Raw genomic sequence first — 17953 nt, forward strand, 5'->3', positions numbered from 1 at the left:
GAAGTTATACACAGAGGCACCTGTGTGGCTCAGTCAGTTAAGAAGCTGCCTTCGGCTTGGCTCATGATCCCAGAGTCCTGGGATCATGCCCCACATGGGGCTCCCTGCTCAGTGGAGAGCCTGCTTTTCCCTCTCCCTCTTTCTGCCACTCTTCCTTGCTTATGCTCTATCTGTCAAATAAATAAAATCTAAAAAAAAAAAAAAACCTTGTACAGATTTTTGACTGTGCACAGGTTGTCGCCTTAAAGCCTCATGTTACTCAAGGATCAACTGTACATTGGTAACAAAAATGAGCCACTGATATTTATTAATATTTGAATGCTTTTGTAGGACTTTTACATATTCTGTTAGTTTTCTATTGCTACATAACAAATCGCCACAAATTTAGCAGCTTAAAGCAACACATTTGTTATCCGACAATTGCCCTGGATCAGGGGCCCCAGGCACAACTCGACTGGGGCTCTGCTCCAGGTCTCGCAAGGTGGTAGTTAAGATATTGGACAGGCTGTGTTTTCATCTGGAGGCTTGACTGAAGGAGAATCTGCTTCCAGGCTTACTTAAGGTGTTGGCAGAATTCATTTCCTTGCAGTTGTAGGACTAAAGACCCTATCTTTTTGTTGGATGTCACCTAGAGGCTCCACCATGGAGGCCACCACTAGTTCCCTGTTACGGGGTCCTCTCCATCTGCAGTTCAAATGGCTGTTTGCTTCCTCAAGGTGGCAGGAGAGCCTTTTAGCTCCACTCTGCTGAGCTAGAGTCACGTAACAGAAAGCAATCACAGAAGTGGCGACATCTCATCACTTCTACTATATTCTATTAGTTAGAAATAAGTCGCTGGTCCTATCTGCACTCAAGGAGAAGGAATTATATACACAGGCCTATACACCAGGCAGAGGAAGTTATTGGTGGTCAGGTTAGGGTCTGAACTCTCATTTCCTCATCTAAACTGGAATAGTTCTTAAGGAAGTTTGTGAATGTTCTTCTAACAGGGAAGAGAGTTTGATAATCTTCCATCTTCCATCTTATTTTATAGACAGAGAACGGAGACTCCAAAAGAGTAAATAGTTTGCTTAAGTTTAGTGGATGAGTTCAGAGTTGTTTACTCCCAGGTCAGCAACTTTCTACACATCATGATGCTAATGAAGTATTTTATGGTATTTTCACCTTACACTAAAGCAAAATAAAATATATATGTATTTATTGGTAGGCAGGGCAGAAGGTGGGTGCAGGCATTATAAAGAATGTTGCATGCACACTGTCAAGTATGGCAACCAGCATGTGTATTTGTGTTTTCTGGGTGTGCTCAGATGCAAGAACCAGTGAGTGAAAAAGAATTACATATGCTTAGGGCAAGAGTATGTACCTTATTTAATTTAGGTATCCCAAAGACTCTATAAAGTAGAAATTATTATTCTACACATTAAAAACAAAAACAAAAACAGGCTCAGTGAAGGCAACGAAATTTTTCTGGGTGCTGGCAACCATCAAGTTACAGTGACCAAATCAAGGCCAAGGATGTTGCTCACTTCTGGCCCATCCCACTTTTCTATCACTAATTTCTATGATTAATTTACAATCCTGTGAAATTTTTCATAGTCTCTACAGGCTTTACCTTTTTCTTTTGGCCTATTTAAGTCTTGCCCCTCTTGGTACCTCTAGGTGGGAGGAGTTCGTAATAATATACTGTTAAATCTTCTAGCCCTTTTAAATGCCTCTATCTTCCGGTTTAGTCGTGTTGCCATAAATAAGCCTAGGAAAACCTACTTCATAAATGGTTTCTGGTCCCTACGTTAAGTAACTGGATTTCTGTAAGTCTTCAAGTTCAAAGCACAAACGAAACAAAAATAGGCTTTAAGAATTTTTGAATCCCCGTTCGTTTGCTTGATCTCCTTATTTATTTTTGGTAACCACTTCTCATTTAAGGCATACCTAAGGAACTAAAAGGATTCAGAGAGATTTAAAGTATGAATAGCCTCATTATTGAATGTTTATAGAGGATCTTTTCTTTTTTGATAGTGTTCAGGGGAAACACAACTTTCTGGGGGATGGAGGATTTTCCCCCCTAGGTAGCGCATTCTACTGACATATATTTGGTATTCACACACACCCCCAATTTTTTTTCCCGAAGCACCCTAAATCTCTAGTTTACAGTGTGAAACGAAACCCCCCGCCGTGCGGAATCGGTCAAGGTCACTGGAGCTGGTGCCGGGTCAGGGACCGGAATGCGCACTGCCAGGCCCATTTCCTTCTCCAAAGTCTGCGCTCGATCTCTGCCCACCTTTGGGGGTCACCCAGGATAGCTGCAACCTGACCGGCAGACCCGGTCCGCCCCCACTGTGGCAGCGCTTGGATCCGCGCCTCTGGAAGGTTCCTGAGTGGCTGACGGTGGGGGCGGCTCCGGGGAGGCTGGGGCGGAGCCCGCGGCGTCCAGCAGCGGTGCTACGCCTCCCGGGGCCGCTCGGCCGCGCCCGCTGGCGGAAGCTGCGCTCTGCCGGGCTAGAGACGCTCTGGTCCAGGGTCCCCGGCGGAGCCGCGGCCGCTTTCGGTGGCTCGCCGGCCGACTGGCCTCCCACCGCAGGGCCATGCAGCGCTTAGCGATGGACCTGCGGATGCTCTCCAGGGAGCTCTTCCTCTACCTGGAGCACCAAGTCCGGGTTGGGTTCTTCGGCTCGGGAGTGGGCTTATCCCTGATCCTGGGCTTCAGCGTCGCTTACGCCTGCTATTACCTGAGCAGCATCGCCAAGGTGAGCCAGGGGTTGGCGCGGGCGCGGGGGCGGGGGCCGCGGGGAGCTTTCCCGGGAGCGACCGCAGCCGGCCAAGCTGGAACTGTCGCCGCAGGCGCGTTTGGCAAGGGCCGTCCTGGAGGCGAGAGTGCTGCTGCTCCCAAGTTGTTGCCCTTTCCGGGCATCTGATGGACGCCCTTACGAGCGCGGGCGGGAAAGGGGGCTCGCTCTTGTCCGCGTCCCTGGGGGTCCGGCCTGGGTCCTCGGACAGCAGCAAGGACCCGGCTGACCCAGGCGCCAGGGTACTGCCCCGTCACCATTCGCTAGCCTGGCAATGCTGTAGCACTTCTGAAAATGACTCCCTTAACTCTTGCTTTCCTCTCGAAGCGTTTGGTTAAATCACTCTTTAAGTCCGTTGTGACTGCGAATTCTTTGTGTCAGGCTTCTTGAAGGAGATGTAATCGGAGGGAGCGCGCGCGCGATGGGCCAGTCAGTCGTTTCTGGTTTGCGGAAACTTTGTTCTGGACCCTTAACTATAATACTGGCTTTCCCCGCAGAAGCCCCAGTTAGTGACGGGGGGTGAGAGCTTCAGCCGCTTCCTCCAGAACCACTGCCCTGTAGTGACAGAAACGTACTACCCGACGGTCTGGTGCTGGGAGAGTCGAGGACAGACACTCCTGAGACCTTTCATCACTTCTAAGCCATCGGTGCAGTACAGGAAGTAAGTATATTTCCATTTGCAGTCATGTCTTCAAAACCACAGGGGTTTTTGTTTTGTTTTGTTTTGGGGCGGGGGGTGTTTTGTTTTGTTTTGTTTGCATACTCCCCGTCCTTGTTTAACCTTTGGCCAGTAAGCATTTAGAAAAGAAAGGGGATTGAAAAAGGAAGGTTTGTCCCCCCACCCCGCAAAACACACTCAGTTACAGGAAAATATTCAGGTATTATCTTTCACCGCGCGCGCGCATGTGTTTCTGTGTGTGTGCGCGCGCGTGCCTTGATGTAACCGGTTTATTTCTAGAGAAGTGTTTGAGGTTTACTTTTTTCCAGTTTGGCGTGCATCTGGATCCTGAGAACCTGGATCCTTTGACGATATGTATCAATTCACTGATGCTGGGAGTGGGGATGGGTTGGAGAATGATGCCAATTAATTTGGATTTTGCATGATGGACTCCTATAAAAGAACTTCATGTTAATAAGCAAATGGGTTCTTGATGCTAATATCCTTGAGGTGTTAAAGATATGGTCCAGAATTTATCAGTAACCAGGAGATTTTGATAGTGTCTGATACTAATTTCCCTGAGTCATCTAGTCTTTCTCGAGCTCCTTTTGTTGCCTGCAACGTTCACTATTTGGGAAAATTCTTTAAGTTCATAGACACAGTGTAAGAAGTACTTTAAAATATTTAAGAAGGAAATTTTATAATATACTCTGTGGGAAGACTGCATTATTGAGCCAGAGGGCCAGAGCAGTGATCAGATCAGCAATTTACTTATTCATAACTCCCTGATGAATTATTTGGGTGACCTCAATCAAATAGGGGTTAAATGCTGGATATTTTAGAGTAATGAGGAAATGATTAAGATAAATATGTGAAGTCCTTCTAGCTCATTTTTATATGCTGCCGTTTTGTGGTGTTGCTGGAAATACTTTCTGGTACTAATCTCATATCATTCTTGTAATAAAAGAAAGTGATATAAGTGTGTGTTATGAATGCTGTAAAAAAGTTCTTTTCAGATAAAATCATGTCATCTATTTATAAAATTAAGACACTAATATTAAAACATGACTTGAAACACTTAATGAGTGTTTCATTTCTTTTATTTCTTTCCAGTGAACTTATTAAAACTGCAGATGGAGGACAGATTTCACTGGACTGGTTTGATAATTCTAACAGTAAATGTTATATGGATACCTCTACCAGACCCACTATTTTATTGTTACCTGGACTCACTGGAACAAGCAAGGAATCGTATATCCTTCATATGATCCATCTTAGTGAAGAACTGGGATACAGGTACCAGTAAAAAATTTATTCCATTTTTCACATAATTTGTACTAAATGAAGCACAAATCTACCTGTAGGTTTGTTTCAGAAATATTTGTTTTATTTTGCATGAATTAAACAATTCCCTAGATTATTATTTTTCTCTGCTTCCTCTTTTGCCTTTCTTTTTTCCCCCAGGAAGGTACATACCTGAATCATCTCATAGGAAATAGCACTTAGCCCTGTAGACACTCAGCAGATTTTAGATGCATGAATCTAAAATCTGCTGAGTGTCTACTACTAATGAAATTAGTATCACCTAGGAATGGACGTAGGACTCAGGTCTGAGATGCAGTAGGGCCCACTGAAAGGAGTGCTATGGAAAAATAACCACTGCAAACCCCTGAGAGAGTACATAGTGAAGCTCATGTCTTATTCCGTATTTGAGCCCTGAATCCACTAATCTTGTATCATTGGCTCAGATCTCAAATGTAGAAAATGCTCAGAATCAGGTTGTAGGTGAGCCTTATTTTTCCAAAAGTGATCCATGCCTCTTCTGTCCACCTGAGTTTACAGATACACTTAACTAATATCCAGTCAATGAGGACATAGTATTCTTTAGGAACTTTACAAGTGACTTAGCAACTTTAAGGTTTAGTTTCAGCTCTAAAATCTTAAAGCAAAATCATTGTGAAAAGTACTGCTTTTTGTATCTGTCTTTTATCACTGATGATAATTATTATAATGGAACACTCTGAGTTGCATTTGAAGTGGAGTTGTAGCTTTTGTTAAACTTGAAACACTGTGTGAAAAACCGATGTGGGGTTTATATTAATAAAAACATTTTTATGTAAATGGGGAAATACTACAGGAACTAATTCAATTTTAACAAATTAACTCTGATCTTTCATTTTGTCCATGAATTGACAGTCTCTCAGACATTTTGATAGATATTCCAGAGTTATTGTTCTTGTGAAATTTGCACTAATAGCAGGAATTTGTCATTATTCCATGTTTAGCATCATCCAGTTAGATGTGAGGCTTGATTCCATTTTTTTTTAAAGAATTTATTTATTTATTTGACAGAGAGAGATCACAAGTAGGCAGAGAGGCAGGCAGAGAGAGAGAGGAGGAAGCAGGCTCCCCGCTGAGCAGAGAGCCCAATGTGGGACTCGATCCCAGGACCCTGGGATCATGACCTGAGCCGAAGGCAGTGGCTTAACCCACTGAGCCACCCAGGCGCCCCTGATTCCAATTTTTTGCTAAAACTTAGTCATGCTCAAAAAGTACAAATCATAAAGCCTTTTGTGCATATTTAAATTGAGAATTCTTACTTGGCCTGAGCTGCCTCCCAAGACTTAGGAAGTGCTTTTAAAAACAATGTAGTTGAAACTCAAGGATTAAATTTCATAAGCCCTGAGTTGTGAGTACACAAGCCTTGTTTCCATCATTTGTAAAAATTGCCAAATTTTATGACTCTGGCTATCATTACACTGTGCTTCAAAGCATTTGGAAGATTCTAGCTCCCCTGAGAGTTAAAATCTCTTCTGTTGATTCAGAAATTTTATGGAGAATGTATAATATAAGGAAAGTTTTGTGCTAGATACTATGAGGAGATAAAAGAGTTGTGAGGAGTTGTCCTTGCCACAAGAAGCCGGTGAGAAGAGTAGGCTGGACAGGGTCACTGTCAGCTGCTTTGAAGACCCAACTTATTTGGGTCTCAATAACTTTAACAGTGAATTAGACTGGGCTTGAAAGTAGCAGAATACATGAGTAAGCAATGATCTGTAAACTTTTCAGTGGCCTTTAGGACCAACCCGCCCTTTTTTTAACTATAAGGGATCACTGAATCTAAGTTGGAGAGGGTGTATCAGTTAGCTTTGGCTGTATAACAAAGAATTCCAAAACTTAGTAGCTAAATACAACAGCCATTCTGCTCACGATTCTGTGGGTTGGGAATTTGGGCTGAGCAAAGTTGGGTGGTTCTCCTGGTCCTGGCTGGAATTGTTCATGCATCTGAGGTCAGCAGCCAGAACAACTCCATGCATGGGGGGGCCTCAGCAGGGATGACTCATCTCAGCTCCAAGTGACCCCTCATCCATTATCAGGCTCACTCTGTGTCTGTTCATTTGGTGGCAGAGGGTTCCAAGAGTGCAAAAGTAAAAGCTACAAGGCTTCTTGAGGTTCAAGTTAAGAACTCTCATAACGTTGCTTCTGCCACATTCCAGTTCAAGCAAGTCACATGGTCAACCCAGAGTCAAAGAGTAGGGAAATAGACTCCACCTCTTGATGGGAAGGCAAGGCATAGACAGTAGGCAGTTCTGAAGACCGCTGAAGTAAAAAAAGAAAAAAGAAAAAGATCTGGAACCTTGGCAGAAGGCTTGGGTTGAATCCTTTGAGGTTGTGTAATATGGGGGACAGCTATGTGGGATTTGGAACTGGGTCTGAGTTCAAATGTTGGAACTTCTACTTACTATGTGAACTTGGCCAATAATTTTTAACTTTACCAATCACAGCCTCTCACTTACTACAGACAGTTTAAATGAATTAACATATATAAAGTATTTGGTTTAGTGACCTGAACAAAGTAGATCTTTAGAAATGTGTGTGTCTTCCTTCCCAGACCTTCCATTCCCTGATCAGAATAGAATGCTTTTTATAATTTAAAAGCAAGTACAAGCAAACCTACCTCTTGGAAGATATAAATATCTAGTTTCCTTATAGGAATGCTTAGATTGTATTATAATGTCTCTTAACACAACATTGTTTCATAGGCAGTACAAATGCCTCAATACCTTGAGGGTATATTTGCCTTCAAGCCCCAGTTACTATTGCGTAAAGGCTGAACATGTAGGGAGGGTCAGGTCATCAGGGAACTGTTGCTGGTTGGCTGCTGAGATATGACTTGGACATTAGAGAGATCTTAACTCCTGGCATGTGAATAAGTGAAACATAAGAGTTTACTATTGTTGCTGTTAAAAAAAAATTTGTTTTTCCTGTACCTGAAAACTGACAAAGACACAGAACTTTTCTGTTAAGGTACACCGATTCAGCATTAATAGCGGATGGCATAGAAACTAAGCTGAAGTTCATTTAAGATCATTGTGAGTAGCAGCTTTACCAGGAAGTCAAATTGAAATGAATGGGGAATACATGATCTACCTGCCTGTCTATCTTCATTGGCTGAGTACACTATGTACTCCCTGGAAAAACCCGCCCCTGAGGGGAGAAGAGAATTGCTGAGCCAGGCAGCCCCAGTCATCGTTCCAAATTTTATCAGTCCGATAAGGCCTCCATCTCCTGGAGAATGAGTCAAGTCAGAAAGGCCAGGTGGCTAGGAATGTGTTTAGAGAGGAGTTTCCATCATAGAAATCAGAGGACTGGAGAAAAAGTTACACCCATACGATTGATAAAGTAGTTAGAAATCTTATCTATTCATTCAAGATTTGCTTAAAAAAAAAATCTCTGTTAAGTAACACTGCCTAATAGATATTAATTTATGTACCTGAGTATTATTGGTTTTCTTAAATCTTTTTTTCTCATGGTCTGAATTAATTTTTAGCACTACAACTAAAAAGAGGGAGAAAAACTAACTCTGAGAACATCCAAATCATCTTCTACTTTGACCTCTTTTATTGAGAGCCTTCATCTACTATTTTGTTCTACCCCCAACTAGTATTAAAAAGAGTGAACATTCCAGAATTATGTAATAAATGCATTGAAATCTAGGTCAGTCATTAAGTATTTTTATCAGAACCTATATTCCCAAAGAACATCCAGTCTAACTGAAGTGACAAAGATTATGCAGTAGTAGGGAAGAAATGCATTAGAGAGAACCAGGACTGGCTACAAGTAACAGAAAACTCAAAATAATAGTAACTTTAAAAAGAAGTTAGACCAGGGCTCTATAGTAACAGGAAGTGCTGCATCATAAGCCAGGGCTGCTCTAGCTCCAGCTATCACATCTGCATTCCAACATCCAAGAAGGAGAAAAAAGACTAGAGACTGCACTATCTTTCTTTAAGCATGCTTTCTAGCAGCTGTGCACACCACTTTTGCTTCTATCACATTGGCCAGTTCTTCCTCAGCCTCAAGAGAGCCTTGAAAGTGAAAACTTTATTTTGGGCAGCCACGTACTCAAGTGAAATTGGGAGATTCTATGGCTGAGAAAGAAGAGGAGGATGGATCCTGGGAGATAACTGGCAGTCTGTAGCACTGAGTGGTCAGTGTTACAAGTGCCAGGATTCTGGAATATCAGACACCAAGTGAGACATTTTATGGAGGGAGGGAACAGGTCAGCGATGTCAGAGGCAAGAGAAAGGGCAAGGAGAATGAAGACAGATAAAGCAAAATCGGAGAAGATTCAGCAGGGCAATGAGGAAGGAAGCCCAACTTGTGAGGGCTCTGATGACCTTAGAAGACAAGAGCAGGGGTGGATCACCCATCTTGTAATTTGACAGAGGAAGGAGGGAAGCAGGAGAGGGATTCGAGAAGAACAGAAGGAGGAATGGGGGTATTTTTCAAGACTGTGGGTGCTTGCTTCCAGAAACTTATTTCTTACACATTTCTAAAACCACTTACGGAAAGCATGGACCTTGAAATGTGGTTTGATAGGATTAAGATCTTCTGTCTTTTGCTGTAGTGCCCAGCTCTAGGTAGCAAGGATGCTATTGTCCAGCATTTAGTGCTGGAGAGAAATTGGAAGTGGGAGATGATTTAAAAGTAGTTTTCAGTGTTCCTTTGCTTTCCAGTTTGGAGTTTGGACTTGTGCATTTTGTATTTTGGATGCGTATCACCAGTAGATACAAAGTTTTAGGTGACGCTTAACTTTTCCTGCAATATCAGAAGGGCACTCAGAGGTCAGCTACCCACTTTTCCTGAAGGAGGAAGGAAGGGGAGGCAGTGGAACAAAAGGGCAACTTCTGACCACTCCCCAGTCTAAAAGCAGTATCTTAGGTAAGAAGTCACTGTAAATGAACACCGGATGTGTTTATCTAAAAGTATTTTTTTTTTAAGATTTTTTATTTATTTGTCAGAGAGAGAGAGGGAGAGAGAGCGAACACAGGCAGAGGCAGAGGGAAAAGCAGACTCCCTGCCAAGCAAGGAGCCCGATGTGGGACTTGATCCCAGGACGCTGGGATCATGACCTGAGCCGAAGGCAGCTGCTTAAGCAACTGAGCCACCCAGGCGTCCCGATCTAAAAGTATTTTTTAATCATTTTTGTTGTTGTTGTTAAAACAATTTCACTTTTAACGTTTTAAGAGTGAGTAAAGTTAACTAATTATTCATTAGACTGGCTAGATGACATGATGCATACTAGAAAGCACTCGGTAAAGAGCACAGCTTATTTAATGGTATTTCTGGGGAAAAAAAAGTTATGGTGGATACTTGCAAGCAGTCTTATGCCCTAGGGAACTAGTTGTTAGACATTCCATTATAAAGTGATAGCTCAATTAACAAAGTTTCAGAGACTGAGGGGGGTTTTTTTTGTTTTGTTTTTTGTTTGTTTTTTTTTAATCGGAGCTGACACTCAAAGGGTACTCTGTTCAGAGCACTGGTCTTCTCTGGAAAAGAGACATTAATGTTACTAGCTTAGATAGCCCAGAGCCACAGAGTGAGAAGGTGAAATGGATTATTGAGTCAGGTCTGCTTGGATTCAATTCCTGACTCTGTTATACATTTCTGTTTCCACAGACAAATTACTCAGTTGTTTTATACCTTCATTTTCTCCTCTGTAAAGATCACTCACTATACCTTATAGGACGGCAAGGATTTTATATATATGTGTATTTATATATATATATATATATAGAGAGAGAGAGAGAGAGAATGTTGTGACTCTGGAATAATCCCTATTAGTTCATAATATTAACTTAGAGCATTTTTTTTTTTAAGATTTTATTTATTTATTTGACAGAGAAAGAGAGAGATCACAAGCAGGCAGAGAGGCAGGGGGAAGTGGGCTTCCTGCTGAGCAGAGACTCTGATGTGGGGCTCAATCCCAGGACCCTGAGATCATGACCTGAACCAAAGGCAGAGGCTTAACCCGCTGAGCCACCCAGGCACCCCTAGAACACTTTTGTTACTAAGTGGGGTTTTCTGAAAGCTAGTTTAACTAGTTCTTTAGTTGACAGAATCTACAGAAATATCAAAGAGACCCAGATAGAATTCAAATGAGCAAGATAAAATCTGAGGACATCAGAAACCAACATATACTCATATGTTAGGGAAAATGGGAGAGCTAATAGGGGAAAAAAATTCTAATAAAATGTTATAAGAGATTCCTGAAAGAGAACTTATTGTTAGTTGAATAAGGTGTTCAGCTTCTTCGCATGAGGGATAACTTTAACCACTTTTTCTCCTTGTGGCTACTGGTTTTAAAATACTATGCCCCCCCAAAATGAATTGTATTCATTATTAACTTATTGATCTTTAATTTTTTTTTTAAAGATTTTCTTTATTCATTTGACACAGAGAGATCACAAGTAGGCAGAGAGGCAGGCAGAGAGAGAGAGAGGAGGAAGCAGGCTCCCCGCGGAGCAGAGAACCCGATGCGGGACTCGATCCCAGGACCCTGAGACCATGACCTGAGCCGAAGGCAGTGGCTTAACCCACTGAGCCACCCAAGTGCCCGATCTTTAATTTTTTAATTCACAGGGCCATTCTGAACTTATGATCAGCAAGAGATAACCAGAATTGTCATTTTGGTTAACTCTAATTAAATTTATCTTTATATAGTACTTGCCACACAATAGGCCCCATATCAAGTGCTATACTTAGGTTGTCTTATTTATATGGACCTAATTCCAAGAGATATATTGTTATGCTCATTTTACCACCAAAAACAAAACTACAGTGTTCATAATTTACCCAAGTTAGACAGTTAACATATGACAAGGTTAAGACTGAACTGTACAGCCTTGTTACAGATAAATGTATGATTTTTTTTAGGTTCTTTGAAATGTCGATCATTCTTCAAAACTCTCCTTTACTTGGTATCTCATATTCTTGGCTTGGGAGAACTAGCTCCTCAAATCCCATGATTATTGTCTGTTGGAATAATGTAGACCTGTAGCATCACAGGACTCTTTCATCAGAGAAATTCAAGATATGACAGGGAAATAAATCATGTTTTCTACTCAGGGAATAGATTTTATAGGGAAAGAGTTGAAACAAGAAAATGAGGCTCTTGAACTATGAATTCTATGAATTCATAGTTTCACTGTTCTCCATTACTATGTGATGATCAGGAATTGGGTGTGTAATACAGTCAATAATATATTCTGGTTAATTATTGTGTTTGATTTTTGATGCTTTACATTCTAGAAAAAGGAACAGGAGTTATATTAATCTGTTTTAATATATTTGTGACATTAGTGAGGTTGGAAATGTTCAAGTATTATCATTTTTTTAAAAAGAATATGTATTATGCTATTGGATATAGTGCTGTGTAAATGTAAATTAGGGTAGGATATTTGATAGTGTTAATCAGACTTTATACCTTTACTTTTTTTTTTGTCTTATTGACAGAAGGATGTTGAAACCAGCTATGATTGTGGATTTTCTGTTTCTCCATTAATTCTGTCAATTTGTACTTCATGAATTTGGAAGCTCTATTATTAGTCTTATGTACATTTGTGATTTTTGGTCTTCTTTTAATTTAACTCTTTTACCATTATGAAATGTCTTTCTCTGGTTGTGATGACTATCTGCTATTACTGCAGCCATTCTTATACCTACTGTTTACATGATTTTTTCTCATACTTTAACCTTCAAAGTATGAGTCTTTATATTTAAAGTATATTGCTTATAGATAGCATATAGTTGGGTCTTGCTTTTTTATCCAGTCTGACAATTTCTTTATTTTAATTGGATTTTTTAGTCCATTTACATTTAATGTAACTGTTGATATGGTGGATATAGACTTAACATTTTCGTGTTTGATTTCTGTTTTTGTTGTTGTTGTTGTTCCTTTATTCCCCTACCACTTCTCTTTCTCTTTTTGAGACTGAGTTTTTTGTCTTTTTATCAATCTTGGAGAAAATTTTGCTATTATTCATTCAAATATTTTTCTGCTCCATTCTTTCTTCTCCTCTGGGACTGCAATTACATACATATGTGTTAGAGCTTTTGATAATGTACCACAAAACATTGAGGTTCTATTCATTTTTTTTCAATCTTTAGTTCTCTTTTGTCTTTACATTGGAACTGTAATTGGCAAGTCAAGTGAATTTTTTCTTCATATATTGTATTTTTCTGACTTAGAACTTCCATTTTTTTTAAAGATCTATTTATTTATTTGACAGAGAGACAGCAAGAGAGGGAACACACGCTGAGGGAGTGGGAGAGGGAGAAGCAGGCTTCCCATAGAGCAGGGAACCTGATGTGGGGCTCGATCCCAGGGTCCTGGGATCGAGCCCCACACTGGGCTTTCCACTCAGTGGGGAGACTGCTTCCCCCGCTCTCTCTCTGGCTGCCTCTCTGCCTACTTGTGATCTCTGTCTGTCAAATAAATAAATAAAATCTTAAAAAATATATATATACTACATGCTTATTTTCCTTTCTGTCCTTTAGCATAGTTATAATAGCTGCTTTAAATCCTCATTTACTAATTCTAACATGTGGACATCTCAGGGTCACTTACATTGACTATCTTACCTTTTTTTTTTTTTTAAAGATTTTATTTATTTATTTAACAGAGATCACAAGTAGGCAGAGAGTCAGGGAGAGAGAGGGGGGGAAGCAGGCTCCCCGCAGAGCAGAGAGCCTGATGCGGGGCTCGATCAAACTCAAAACTCTAAACTCAAACTTCAAACTCTTTCTCCTCAGTGGTAGACAGCAGCTGAAAGCTCTTCAGTTTTTTATCCTTAATTTGACTGCTTGGAGCCTCATATCTGTATAGATAAAAGCTTAGCCAGAGCTATGGGCTCAGTTTTCACCCAGAATTTAGGACTCTCCCTCTGTGTCTCTCTCTCTTTTCTGAAAATTTCCTTTATTTCCTAACTGCTATCGTTGTACCAAACTCTGTTTTCTGGTTTCTGAAGCCCATGAAATAACATTTCTATTTGACATTTATCCATCACTGAATAATACTGGTGCCTCCCCTGAGGCAAAAGTCTATAAAAAGAGGAGAACCTCACCCAATGCCACTTTTTTCTTTCAAGTGTCAACTCTCATTTAGTTTCTACCTGCTTTGGTCATTCTCCATTGCCTTTAAAATTTATCAAGACCTTTTAGATGCTATTCTTTGGAAGGATTGGCCTAATAGGATCTACTTAGACATTTCTGGAAGTATAACTTCCCTGTCATCTTTTCTTAATCTGGCATTCAGAACCTGTTTTGGTTCTAACCTATTTTTTCCATCCTTACTTCCTATCATTATACTCTGTGTAGCCATGTTTCTGCTAAGATTCTCTACTATCTCATCCCTTAGAAAATTTTATACATCCCTGCTTTACATCTTTCCTTACATTGCTCCCTCTAACCCATATTATATCCCACACTTTCCTTCTTAAATCTTTACCATTTTCCAAGTCTCAGCATAATACCTATCTGTTTTTTTTTTATGAATTCTTTCCCAATCAATTTTGCTCAATCTGACCTCACAAGGCTTTATTATCTACACCATTAACTGGACATTGAATTGTATACTGCCCTATAATATTACATTTATTGTAGTCACTTAACTGAAAACATGATGCATTCCTAGCAAGATTATACTCTCTTTGAGACCAAGAGGCATATATTTATATTTCATTTTTCTCCTATAAGCTCTAAATCAATCTTCAGTTCAGTAAATAGTCTGTTTAATAAATTTTTGAATGAATAGGTTATTTCAGTATTAATATTCAGTATTAATATTTATTTTATTTTTTTTAAAGACTTTATTTATCTATTTGTTAGAGAGAGAGAGGGAGAACACAAGCAGGCAGAGAGGCAGGCAGAGGCAGAGAGAGAAGCAGGCTCCCCACTGAGCAAGGAGCCCGATGCGGGACTCGATCCCAGGACCCTGGGACCATGACCTGAGCCGAAGGCCGCGGCTTAACCAACCGAGCCACCCAGGTGTCCCAGTATTAATATTTATGTAAAGTGCCTAGAACATGATCTGGCACATAGCAAACAGTAATCAAGGTTATCTATTGTTATCATTATTATTATTTGAAATCAGCATAATAATGTATGACTGCTCCTCTTACTCCACCCTCTGATTATTATTTCTGTTCTTAGATTCAAAGATTTGTGGAATCTTAGAGCTAGAAATTACTTAAGGTCATCTGATAAAATGTCTTTATCCTGGCAGATCATTGGACTTAAGTAGATTCAAGGCTATCTGGCCATCTCACTGTGATAGAGGTTTTCAATCAAGGAGGCTATAGACAACAGCTCCTAAATGTCCCATGTACTAAAGGTTGAGAAAGAGCTACAGTAGCTCTATGCCTTTTATTTAACCTTCCTTAAGGAAGACTTAACCTGCTTTCTTGGTTAACATGTTTTGTTGTGACAGAGTTCTTAATACCAGATTTATTTTTTATTTGGTATTTCTTTATTTATATTTTCCCGTTTTGAGAAGAACATTTAAATAGCTAAAATATATAGGAAAAATAAGTTTTGCAGAACAATTTTTGTTATATTTTATAACTTTAAAAATCGTTTGGGAGAGCTTAGGGAGTGGTATGTACAGCTTGGGAGTGGCTATCTTTGTTTTGCACATGACCAAAGAGTGATTTAAAAATGGATGACATAGGGGCACCTGGTGGCTCAGTTGCTTAAGTGTTCAACTCATGATTTCAGGTGAGGCCATGATCTCAGGGTCATGAGATCAAGTCCCACATTGAGCTCAGTGCTCAGCAGGGAGTCTGCCTGGGATTCTTTCCCTCTTCTCCTCCCTCTCCCTCTGCCCCACCCCTGCTCATTCATTCTCTCTCTCTCTCTCAAATAAATAAATAAATCTTAAAAAAATAAAATAAAAATGGGTGATATTGAGAAGGGCAAGACTTTGGTTCAGAAATATGCCCAGTGTCATAACATGGAAAAAAAGAGGCAAGCACAAAACTGGGCCAAATCTCCATGGTCTATTTGGGCAAAAGGCAGGTCATGCCCCTAGATTTTCTTACACAGATGCCAATAACAAAGGCATTACCTGGGGAGAGGAGACACTGATGGAGTATTTGGAGAATCCCAAGAAGTACATCCCTGGAGCAAAAATGATCTTCACTAGCATTAAGAGAACAAGGAAAAGGGGCGCCTGGGTGGCTCAGTGGGTTAAGCCTCTGCCTTCCGCTCAGGTCATGATCTCAGGGTCCTGGGATAGAGTCCCGCATCGGGCTCTCTGCTCGGCAGGGAACCTGCTTCCTCTCTCTCTCTCTCTGCCTGCCTCTCTGCCTACTTGTGATCTCTCTCTGTCAAATAAATAAAAATCTTTAAAAAAAAAAAAAGAAAACAAGGAAAAGAGCAGACTTGGTAGCTTATCTCAAAAAAGCTACTAAGGAGTATTGGTTGGCCATTGCCTTATTTATTATAAAACAAAAATGTCTCATGACTTTTTTATGTGTGCATATTTAAATTGAACTCATACACCAGAATCCAGATCATGAATGGCTGACAGACTATTTCTTTTGGACAGTCCTGATTGAAATAAGATTGGCTTGTGGCTAAATGAATATGATCAGCTTTTTGAACTTTGATAGTAATTCTGGTTCAGCAACTGCTGTCACTGTTTTACCCTTCTAAAAATATGATTGGAGTTTATTAATAATGTGCAGCTTTTCACAGATATGGTAAATGCCATCTCTAAACTTATAGGAAATTTGTTTTATATTAGGTTTATATAACTGGTTGTATTAATGTATTCAAATACTAAGGAAATCCCTTCACTGTCTCATAGAACAGTAAGACTCAGCTATGTTTCATATCATGTCCATTAGCCCTTGAAATCAAGGGCTGAAAATAAGCTGGCAGTGTCCACTTTCTTTTTGGTCTTAACTTTGCCAACTTATGGGGCACATGAGTGTTTCAGTCAGTTAAGTGTCTGCCTTCAGCTCAGGTCATGATCCCAGGATCCTGGGATTGAGCCTCGCATCAGGCTCCCTGCTCAGTGGGAAGTCGGCTTCTCCCTCTCCCATTCCCCCTGCTTGTGTTCCTGTTCTCGCTAATCTCTTTCTCTGTCAAATGAATTAAAAAAAAAAAATCTTAAAAAATATTGTGGCAATTTAATTAAAATTCCCTGCATTTAAATGTTCCCTTTTCTTAATGAAAGGCATTTTAGTGTGGTTTATGTAAAATATTAAATAAAGAATCTTTAACACTTCTCACATTTTGTAGATGATCTGTAAGGTCAGATGCTTTTAAGATTCAGTGTGACTATATAGGAGCAGACTTGGCTTGTGAATTCTTTACTAAGTCAGACTAAGTTATAATTCAAGATTGCCTTCTAAACAGCTATTCGAAAACATAACTGTGGAATTACCATATTTATATGATTGGTAATGGTGCTTTTACCAACTCATTTAGAAGGGTTAAAGTAGAGGAGATATATCAGCAGCACAAATTTTAAATTACATGATAAGGCTTAAGATAATTAAAGACAAAATCACAGATCAAAAAAAATTGGAGAAATTATAAAAATTATTTGGAGAGAGATATATAAAGTTAACAGAGGCTTATCAAATGTCCTGATAATAGCAGTTGTACAACCAGGTCTTTAAGCTTTATATGTAGTATTCCCTGATGATTGTGAGGGCAGAAAAGGGGTTTGACAAAAGAAGAAGCTGATTACTTGTCACCAACTGAAATGGGAGAGAGAGACAGAATGGCAGCCGTCATTCTACCTTCCTCTGTGCTGCTTTTCTCCATTCTTCCTCATCTCTCTGCCCAATTTCCAAAGCTAGAAGTCTGTACAGTGATGGCAGCTAGTAGTGATTGAACATCATTAGGAGCAAAGGTCTTTGGAGAGGTCAGTACATTTCCTCCTCTAGCAAGAGATAGCAGAGCTGTGATCTACTTTTCAAAGTTGCCTAAAGGGGAGTACAAATATCCTGGTCTGTGTTGGGGAGAAAATCCCAGAGGTACAGCCTGCTTTTTCATGAGTTTGCAGATCATCATTTTCTTTGCCCTTACTCGTTCTGTTCCCTTCTCTCAGTGGCAGTCACATGAAGACATCTTGCCTCGAAACCATTTTTATCCTTACTTAGTGTTTGCTCTCTAAAGGTGGTTCTTTTCTGGATGACTGGGAGCTTCAAGGTTCAAG

The 17953-nt window shown here is 40.2% G+C and overlaps 1 protein-coding gene across 1 annotated transcript in view; it reads left to right on the plus strand.

The window, feature by feature from the left end:
* The first annotated feature begins 2431 nt into the window (after positions 1-2431).
* ABHD3 (abhydrolase domain containing 3, phospholipase) overlaps positions 2432-17953 on the plus strand; it is a 42596-nt gene continuing 27074 nt past the window's right edge. Inside the window, exons 1-3 of the mRNA XM_032310544.1 lie at positions 2432-2744; positions 3281-3444; positions 4555-4737. Coding sequence (XP_032166435.1) covers positions 2583-2744; positions 3281-3444; positions 4555-4737 — 509 coding nt within the window. The 5' untranslated portion in view covers positions 2432-2582. The remainder of the gene's footprint in view (positions 2745-3280; positions 3445-4554; positions 4738-17953) is intronic.

Source organism: Mustela erminea, chromosome 13, assembly GCF_009829155.1.
Source record: "Mustela erminea isolate mMusErm1 chromosome 13, mMusErm1.Pri, whole genome shotgun sequence".
NCBI lineage: Eukaryota > Metazoa > Chordata > Mammalia > Carnivora > Mustelidae > Mustela > Mustela erminea.